The following is a 10,480-nucleotide window of genomic DNA, read 5'->3' as shown; positions in this document are numbered from 1 at the left end:
AAAGGTATTCATTTCTCAAACCACAAAATACACCTTGTTAATTTTGATCATCTGTAGTAAGTGCCAAAACATTTGAGTTACTTTCATCCATGAGCTTTTCTATCTAAAGGAAAATACATATCAAGTAAATTGTAATTTCCAAGTTCTGCTTAAATCATGTTCTTGGAAAATCATTTTTTGTTATAGTACATTATTGAGCAAATCATGGATCAGTATGTTGATACCATATCAGTCATTCATCTCAGTCTCAGACAAATACAAAGCAATCAAACATTTGAATTGCAATATCTCCAGTGTAATCACAGCCCAGAGCATCTCTTTTCTCAGTCATAAAAAGAAGAGACTTTCCTCAATCTAGATAGATAAACTATTTTATGGGAAGTCATAGATCACAAATGCACAGATAGTAAATACAGGAGGGCAAATGCCTTTCTTTTTTCTGAAGGTTGAATTTGTTCACTCAAATGCTAACACCAGCCTTTCTTCTAGGCCTGTTTAAATTTTGGTCATACTGGGAGAAAATTAAAAGTGGACATTTTTAGTTTCTTCACTTATTCCACGCTGTATTAATATGGGAACATTTCATCAAGGGAAATATAAATGTGTAATAAAACTTCAAACCAAATGCAAGCAGAACATCAGCTCCTCTAGGGCAGACATGGTAATTCGGAGCACCCACTAACTCACAGTTCAGCAAAAGAATCATCAGGTTCATATGGGTTCCTGACTGGTTGAACAAAGTATCAGTGGTTTTGACACTGACACTTTAAAAGTTAACTTACCAAGATTCTTTCACACCTACAGAAGGCTCCTTCTCAAAGTGTGTCCCAAGCTGAAAGCATGAAAAAACATGTGCCCTTTCCTTTAACACAAGTCCTTCCTAAAAACTGGAATTAAACTCATGACCCAGCGAATCCTTAAAGAGACTCTTCTCTTCTTTAGAACCTCACTGGTGACCATCTGATGCTCCCAGACTTAGAACTTCTGTTTCCCAGTTTTGCTGAGCAATACAGCAGAGTGTAAATTCTGACTCAAAAGGACCACAGTCAGTTCTCCTCAGCTCTGTAAGACCTACAGAATCAGTCTCTCCTGATCTTTTCCCTGATAGGCATTCTACCAGGTGACGTGCACAGTGTCATCTGCTTTATGCAAGGATAGAATTTAGGAGGTCTGGTTGACTTTCCCCTCAGATATTCCATCCCTACAATTGGCTAATTATGAAAAGAAAATTCCATCAGAAAATCAATTCTCAGAAAATTCCATTGATTATCATCTGAACTGGGACTAGACAGGAAATGTGATCAATGGCAGTAGTTTAGCTGACCCTCTGCTTCTGTCCCTTACTCCAGCTCTCTAAGTCACTATTCAAGGTAGATGTGCATAGATGTCCCATTGCTTATTGTCAGGGTAAGCTGGTTGTGATCAAATATGGCATTTGATCATGGACTTCTTCAATTAGCAAATCAAACTTACATACTGTAGATAGTCTAGAAATTCTCGCCTTTAAACCAGAATGAAAAGTTATAGATTTACCTGCTGCCAGGACAAAACTGACCAGGAGAGGCTACTAGCACCATGCCACCGGGTCTGACATGAACACACTTCTGTACCCGCTTCCTCCTCTTTGATGTGAGTCAATGGACTTGGAAAATGCTGAGGGATGGAAAACATAGGTTCTAATTGGAGAATGCTCTCACCTTAGCCCTGCCTTGCTTCGAATACTGAGGTTGGGGGCAATGTTCTTTGCAGCAGTATTTCAAGGGCTGTATTAAATCACTGCAATTAATGACCTAGAGTATCAGGTTCTAATGTCTTTTTCCCTCGTGGCCATGAGGAAAGACCAGATACAGTAAAACACTGACCTGGCTATTGTCCCAATTTCGCTCCAGAGCAGAATGGGGAAGGGAGGAAAAAGGGGAAGGAAGCCTATGGGGCCATTAAACATTTAGTCACTGACCTGATTTTGAATGGGCTTCCCTGGTGGTTCAGACGGTAAAGAATCTGCCTGCAACATAAGAGACCTGGGTTTGATCACTGGGTCACGAATGTCTTCTGTAGATGGAAATGGCTACTTACTCCAGTTCTTGGCTGGAGAATTCCATGGATAGCAGAGCTGGCGGGCTACAGTCCATGGGCTGCAAAGAGTCAGACGTGACTGAGCAACTGACAATTTCACTTCACTTTCATTGGTTTTGAATATGATTTCATTCCTTAATTTGATTCAACACAAAATATGTAACAAGAAAAATGAAAACTGCTTTTCTCTTCACTACAAAAGGGGAAAAATAAATATGCTAGCTAAAACCATCTTTTCTTTGCTAGCAAAGAAAATGTCCTATATGTGATTCCTAGTCACACTATCTTTGCATAACCTTACTTAGTCCCCTATAAAACCCTCACTAGGCTCCCACCCCAGCCACAGCTTCAAAGCCATCCATCCATTGAAGATGTCCTTCCAAGAGCAGGAAGGTTATCTCCAAGTATCACACAAAAAGTTCTGGACTTGGAAGTCATCTTGAGAACGTGCACCAAAGCATCATAGCCTGAGTCATCTTTAGTTACCAGGATGACTCAGGATTTTAATTCCCAAAGGTAGTTTAAATCAAATGTAAAATATATCCCAGAAACTCTGTATAAACAATTCCCTTGGTACCCAGGAAGTGGTGAAATAACAGGCGATAACATACTCGTTACACTTTAACTTTATAAATACTCACAGTTTGTGGATGTGGAACACAGAAACCAAGCCTTCCAGTCAGACATGAAGAAGCTCATTCCTCCGATTGGAAATGCTCTAAGTGGACCTTTCCAGGGCATTAGGAATCCCGACTGATTGTCTGAGAGGTACCTGTAAGTAGTCTTCACTCCCAAGGCTGTTGTAATACAAACTATAAGGTAGCCAAGATAAGAGTGTCAGTTCTGGGACTGGACAGGATGGGGCTTTGGACAGGGGTGTTTTGCTTCTGTTAGAGAAGCAAATGGGGAAGGGCTGGTTGACTCTGGCTGGGAAAAGCTGGAGGTTTTATTGGTGTATTAATCTATGAGGAAACCTTAGCAGGGACCTGAGAAACTCATGAAGGCTATGAAATCGCCTGCAAAATTTTATGTGAGTGAAACTTTCCTAGGAAGAGATACGTAGCTTTCATCAGATTCTCAAAGTAGTTCATGTGCCCCCTCTTCCCAGGGGTTAAGAATATTTCTTAATTGTTTTAATTGTTCAAACAAAGAAAGGAAAAGCACAATGCTCTGAATCATTAAATTTCAATGTATCAGTTAAACACAACAATTAATGTTAAAAGTGTCTGAGCAAACTAAGAAGAAGTATTACTGAACTCATCATACCATACCTAAAATTTTCTCATAGGAGTCTAAATTTAAAAAAATAATAAGAAGAAAAACAAGATTAAAAAACATATAAATATTGAGGAATCATAAGTGGGGAGGCAGTGTAGTTTAGGCTGAGGGCTCTGGAATCAGCCTCAGTTCAGTTCAGTCGCTCAGTAGTGTCTGACTCTTTGTGACCCCATGGACTGCAGCACACCAGGCTTCCCTATCCATCACCAACTCCCGGATCTTACTCAAACTCATGTCCATCCAGTCAGTGATGCCATCCAACCATCTCATCCTCTGTTGTCCCCCTCTCCTCCCATCTTCAATCTTTCCCAGCATCAGGGTCTTTTCAAATGAGTCAATTCTTCACATCAGGTGGCCAGAGTATTGGAGTTTCAGCTTTAGCATCAGTCTTTCCGATAAATATTCAGAACCGATTTCTTTTAGGATTGACTGGTTGGATCTCCTTGCTGTCCAAGGGACTCTCAAGAGTCTTCTCCAACACCACAGTTCAAAAGCATCAGTTCTTGCTTCCCCATCTATTTGCCATGAAGTGATGGGACCAGATGCCATGATCTTCGTTTTCTGAATGTTGAGCTTTAAGCCAACTTTTTCACTCTCCTCTTTCACTTTCATCAAGAGGCTCTTTAGTTCTTCTTCGCTTTCTGCCGTAAGTGTGGTGTCATCTGCATATCTGATGTTATTGATATTTCTCCCAGCCATCTTGATTCCAGCCTAATTTGACCCAGTCTAACTGGTTTCAAATTCTGGCTCATCTACTTTATAAGTTTGGAAAAACTGATGAACATTTCTGTGTATCAATTTCCTCATGAAGAAAACAGAAGAAATGACAATTACTGATTAAACAGAATAATACATGTAAATAAATCAGTCTCAGCACATTACAAATATTCAAATAATCATCAGTTATTATTAGCCAGTTTGAGAGTAATCAAACCACAATACTCAGTATTTTATTTTTTAAAGTGATCATAAACTTTCTCTTTGGTGGAAAATGACAAGTCAAACATTTATTATTAGATACTTGTTTCTGGAATTTATCATCAGGTGTAGCTCTATATTCTAAGAAGTAATAGACTAAGCATTAATGTTATCTATAAGCCTCAATCTTAATTGCCCTTGAAGAAAATCAGAGAGTGTACTGGTTTGAAAACTGTTAAGAAAGACTATCCAATTAGAAATTTTTTGGAATGCAGACAAGCATCTCCATAGGATAAATAATGATTCAATATTGAGCTAATGGAAAAGAAAATTTTAAAAATCTAGAAATTAGAATAGAATGCATTAACCATGTCTTTGAATCTTCAGAGGCAAATATGCAATCATTTCTATAACAGCTAACATGTTATCTAAACCTTCTATCACACAAGAGCTGTTGAATAAACCTGGAGTCTGCCCACTGGCTTTTTGGTTTCCTCCAGGGTTATTTAACCCTTCCATTATTCAGTTTGAAGTGAGAACCATCACAGTAATTGAAATGAGGTGGGAGGACTTAACCAATTCTAGAAATGAATTCAAAAGAATGTTTTCCTGCCTTTAGATGGCACAGAATCCAGAATAACAACAATTTTACTAAGATTGTTTATATGCAGTGCCTAAAGATCTCAGGGGTTTTTGTTTGTTTTAAGACTGTTATTGAGAGAGAGAAAACCACAACAAAACAGATTACCTCTGCCATAAGCCAGGTGTGTCAGAAATTACCATATTTAAAAGATTCCATACCATTTTCTGACATTTTCTGACATAAGATCTGAAGATCTTAAGACACCTAAGATTGCTGCTCCTCTCCTAACCCTTAAAGATATACTTTCCAAAGGTGTGTCCTTGAACCCTTGCTGTTCCTTCCTTCTCTTTCCCCGAATGACCTCATTAGTCCCTACAGCTTTTAGCATCCTCTGTCCACTTATGACTCCCAAATCAGTATCATGAGCTCTGACAGTGCGATAGATGCCCCCATCCCCTCAAACTGAATTCAACATCCTTCCCTCCAACTCCACTCCTAGCTCATTCTATTTCTGTTAAAAGTACCAACCCTCAGTAACATTGTTATGTAAATACAGAGAGAAATTTTGCTTCTCCTTTTCCCTCAATTATGTTTCAACTTTTGAATTCTATGATATTAATTTTGATGTGTATGTATTTAAGTTGTATTATATCTTCTTGGAAAGAGACAAGGTAAAATTAAATGATCAGTTCTTAGGTTATTATTATCCTGGTCTTTCAGACTTAAAAAGAATTTCAGTCAAGCACTGGTTGCTAGCCATTTTTCTCATCATTCAATCACAGACCTTAGATTCAAATAAAAGGGACCCTGTCTTGGCTCCATTCTTTACGGCAACTCTACGCCTCTTCCTACTCCACCATATCCCACTGGACAAGGCCACAGGGATGTGTCCACCCAGAGTCCATCCTATCCACTCCTTTAAGACCATCCAAGTAACAAGACCTTCAAATTCCTGGCCCAAACAGCCTCTAGCTTACTCCCAGAATCCATAGGAGTTTCTTTCCCAGATCACCTATTAAGGGTGAACCTCACTACAGATGCTCACATGCGTGGGCCTCAAGGGGAGCCAAGGGATGGCTGTTTGCAGGGTGTGAACAGAGGTGTTCATGCAGGCTGGCGTGTCTAGGCTTGCACAGCCACATGTGTGGCTGGCCACAGGTTTTCCTTGTGCCACCTCATTCCAGCTTAGAGAGGCAAGCATCCCAAGAATTCTGCCTTCCAGGTTATTATAAAAGTGTATTTGTTAAGAGTGAAAGATAAGATGTATTTTATTAATTTGTTGACTTTATTTTCTGACTTTTAATATTTAAGCACATGATACGTGGGCCTCCATTTGGTTTTCTTGCCTTGGGTCCTGCCAGTGTCAAAGGTGGGCCTACTCCTAGAAAGCCTATTAACCACACTAGTTATCTGTAGTTCTTTAATGCCTTGTCTTTCTCAAACACCAGTTATGTTATACTGGATGTCATCTCTGTCTATGTATTCCTGAAGCATTCTTTAAGAAGTTTAAAGGTAAAAACTGCTACTACTATCACTACTGTTTTTTACATTGTTCTGGAAGTACTAGCCAATACAAGTAGAGGAGAGAGAAGAATGAGAGAGTATACAGAAATGAGGGAGGAATTTCATATCTTTTTCATATTATGTGAGTTTGTATTGGTAAAGAAAACAAGAGAATTGACTAAAAAACTATTTTTAAATGATGAGGAACAATACTAAGAAAGACAGTTATAAAATTAATTTACAGAAATCAATAGCTTTCCTATATATAAATAATAGTTAAATAAACCACAAAGTTAAAAAAAATAAGATTTCACTTACAATAGCTACAAAAGGATAAAATACCTGTGAATAGATTTTAAAGAAATATGCAGGATGTTTATCTGTAAGGTGTAAAGAAAACTTTAAAATTCCATTTAGGAAAGTCCTAAATAAATAAAATACACAACTTAATTATAGAAAAGAAGATTTCAGTTGTAAAGACAGCAATTCCCTCCAAGTCAACATACTCATTCAATGCAATAGCATTCTAAGTACAAATAATTTTTTTTTTAATTTGAGGGGGACTTGATAAAATAACGGCAAAGTTCCTCATACACACACACACACACAAAATACATGTGAGAACAGCCAGAAAATTTGCTACCAGGTATTAAAATCAAGATTTTAAATATTGTGTTTAAGGGTTTAGTCCTGGATCTAGAAAAGACTACAAATAAAAAGAAGCAAAAATTAACCCAAGTACTTATGAATGCTTTACTTTGTGAAAAGGCTAAAGTTTTAAATCAACAGAATCAGTTGGCAAATGATTTCTCACCAAAAAAAATGGCATCAGAACACCCAGCTAGCTTTTCAGAGAAATAAAAAGAGTTGATTACCTAATTCCTTATATCAAAATTAAACTCCAGAAATTCAAACACTGTAATATAAAAAGGAAATCTAATAAAGCTCTAGAATAGAATGAGATTATTATTTTAATAATTTTAAATTTAGGAAGGCTTAGCCAATCCTATCACAGAGACCAGAATTTAAAAGCAAAAGATAAATTTGACATCAAGCCACTTAAGATTTACTATACACAGCACAAAGAAAAATTACCATACCAATAATGAAGGACTGGGACAAGCCAAAAAAGAACTTGTAATACATATATCAAATGACTGATCTCCTTAATAAAGAAAGAGACCTGTAAATAAAATGCTTAGAATGCTAACAACTTAATAAAAAGTTAGCAAAGGAATTGAACTTACCAAGCATAGAAAAAAATACATGCAAATAATTGGTTGAAAGATGCTAGAAAAGATAAAAATCAAGAGACACAAGTTACCAATATTTACCATCGCAGCGGCCAAGGTTTAAAATTTCATAGCATCAGGTTTGTGGGAAAACCAATATTCTTGTACAAAATTGTTGGGAGTGTAACTTGGTGCCACTTACAGGTCAATTTGTAAATCTCCATCAAAAGAGAAAATGAATGAGTTCAGACATTTCTGCGTCTGTTTTAGCAGAATAAAGCTAAATGATGGCTCTTAATCACTGGGATTGTGAACCCAAATTTTGGTCATCTTGTACTGGAACAAAGAGGTAAGAAGCTTTTGTTTGTAAATATCTAATCATTTTGAAGCCATATTTTCTTTTTTTCAGCAAGAGAAAGAACAAGATGGCAAGAGGCAACCATACCACAGTGACAGAATTTGTCCTCATGGGATTCACAGACTGTCCTGAGCTTCAGCTTCCTCTCTTTGTGGTGTTCCTGGTCATTTATCTCATCACCATGGTGGGAAACCTTGGCATGATCCTGCTCATCAGGATGGATTCCAGGCTCCACACCCCCATGTACTATTTCCTCAGCCACCTGGCTTTCATTGATCTTTGTTACTCCTCTTCCATTGGCCCCAAGATGCTGCAAAATTTATTGATAAAGAAAAAAACCATCTCCTTTTCAGGCTGTTTTGCCCAGCTCTACTTCTCCAGTGCTTTTGCCACCACCGAATGCTTCCTCTTGGCTACAATGGCCTATGACCGCTACATGGCCATCTGCAATCCCTTGATTTACACAGCCATTATGACTCAGAGGGTCTGCAAGGAGTTGGCGATCGGGGTCTATACCTATGGTTTCCTAAACTCTGTGATACAGACAGTTCTGACTTTCCAGTTGTCTTTCTGTGACTCCAACATCATCCACCATTTCTATTGTGCTGACCCCCCTCTCCTTGCCCTCTCCTGCTCTGACACCCACAGCAAAGAAAAGCAGCTCTTGATCTTCTCTGCAGTGAATCTCACTGGATCCCTCCTGACTGTCCTCATCTCCTACATTTGCATCCTCTTTTCCATCATAAAAATCCAGTCTTCAGAAGGCAAGTGCAAAGCATTTTCTACCTGTGCCTCCCACCTCACTGTGGTCATCATTTTCTATGGCACACTATTTTTCATGTACCTAAGGCAACCTAAAGCAGGGAATTCATGGAAGTACAACAAAGTGGTCTCTGTGTTTTATAGTCTTATAATTCCCATGCTCAATCCCCTGATCTATAGCTTGAGGAACACAGAAGTAAAGAACACCCTGAAGAAGATGCTGGAGGGCAAGGAGTCATAGTGAGTTTTCAGTGGGTAGCTTTGGGAAATCGTGATGTACTGACATGGTATAACCAATCTGTTTGAAATTTCACAAGCCTATTATCCACCATCCAACCAGAATAAACAATCAATATAATTTGGATTCTTTAAAGATCAAAAGTACTAGGCCACTTGCTTCAGACAGTAATATTTAATCCAAGTAATTATCATAGACTAATCAGAATTGATTTACAAGCTAGACTGTTAATAACTTCATATGTTGAAAATGATATTAGTAATATAGAAACTGTCAATTAGGTGGTAATATGGGAAATTCATTTTTTGAGCTCCAAAATCACGGCAGATGGTGACTGCAGCCATGAAATTAAAAGATGCTTGTTCCTTGGAAGAAAAGCTATGACCAACCTAGACAGCATATTAAAAAGCAGAGACATTACTTTGCCAACAAAGTCCGTCTAGTCAAAGCTATGGTTTTTCCAGTAGTCATGTATGGATGTGAGAGTTGGACTATAAAGAAAGCTGAGCACCAAAGAATTGATGCTTTTGAACTGTGGTGTTGGAGAAGACTCTTGAGAGTCCATTGGACTGCAAGGAGATCCAACCAGTCAATCCTAAAGGAAGTCAGTCCTGAATATTTATTGGAAGGACTGATGCTGAAGCTGAAACTCTAATACTCTGGCCACCTGATGTGAAGAACTGACTCGTTTAAAAAGACCTGATGCTAAGAAAGATTGAAGGTGGGAGGTGAAGGAGACAACAGAGGATGAGATGGTTGGATGGCATCACTGACTCAATGGACATGACTTTGAGTAAGCTCTGGGAGTTGGTAATGAACAGGAAAGCCTGGCCTTTCCTGCAGTCCACGGAATCGCAGAGTCAGACACGACTGAGCAACTGAACTGAACTAAACTGATGGGAAATTCAAAAAGGTCCCAAAAAGTAACAGTCAGAGTAAAACTTAACAAATTAACAAATTTTAATTGAAATTATAAAACTGGGTATAAAACTCACACATGAAAATCTATGTTGTTAGGAACATTTTCCCACTTAAAACAGGCTATATGGTAGCAAGTCACTTGTAAATCTTAAAATATATTTCTTCATAACATTTCTATGTATGGTGGTCAGGTTTCAAGTCCTGATCACATAAAAGAATATTTAGTCTAAGTGTAATTGAAATACTGCATGCTTAAAATGAACAGTAGAAAAAATAGTATTACTATTAGCAATAATAAGGGGGAAGGGAGAACAGAAAAACTATGAATCAGTTCAACGTGGGACTTATTTAAATGTTTGTGTAGAATAGAAAGTTTAAATAGAAGAGATAGAGAAGGTTTAGTGTACTTTCAGAGATGTTAAAAGTGGTCATTTATTTGATAGCCAGGGTTTAATTTTTCCAGTTTCTGGAAAATGCAGCTGCAGTGATGTATAGGAGGCATGGTTTTGGGAGGAGAGTCTAAAAGGAAAGAAAATTAAGGAGGAAAAGAGGAGAGCTTCCCACATTCTGACCAGGTCCAAATGTGCATGTTTCTTAAATTATTTAAATGA

General features: G+C 38.0%; 1 protein-coding gene across 1 annotated transcript; it reads left to right on the top strand.

Moving 5' to 3' along the window:
* Nucleotides 1-8,015: 8,015 nt before the first annotated feature.
* On the top strand, nt 8,016-8,951 carry OR5E1 (olfactory receptor family 5 subfamily E member 1). The gene has a single exon (NM_001390164.1). The coding sequence runs from the start codon at nt 8,016-8,018 to the stop codon at nt 8,949-8,951; it is 936 nt and encodes a 311-aa protein (NP_001377093.1).
* The last annotated feature ends 1,529 nt before the right edge of the window (nt 8,952-10,480 follow it).

The sequence above is a fragment of the Bos taurus genome, chromosome 15, assembly GCF_002263795.3.
Source record: "Bos taurus isolate L1 Dominette 01449 registration number 42190680 breed Hereford chromosome 15, ARS-UCD2.0, whole genome shotgun sequence".
Classification (NCBI taxonomy): domain Eukaryota; kingdom Metazoa; phylum Chordata; class Mammalia; order Artiodactyla; family Bovidae; genus Bos; species Bos taurus.
The sequence above is the reverse complement of the archived record's forward strand: the minus strand, read 5'-3'. Positions and strand labels throughout refer to the sequence as shown.

Coding starts and splice junctions, on each gene's coding strand:
- OR5E1 (NM_001390164.1), top strand. CDS start 8,016: ATGGCAAGAGGCAACCATACCACAGTGACAGAATTTGTCCTCATGGGA.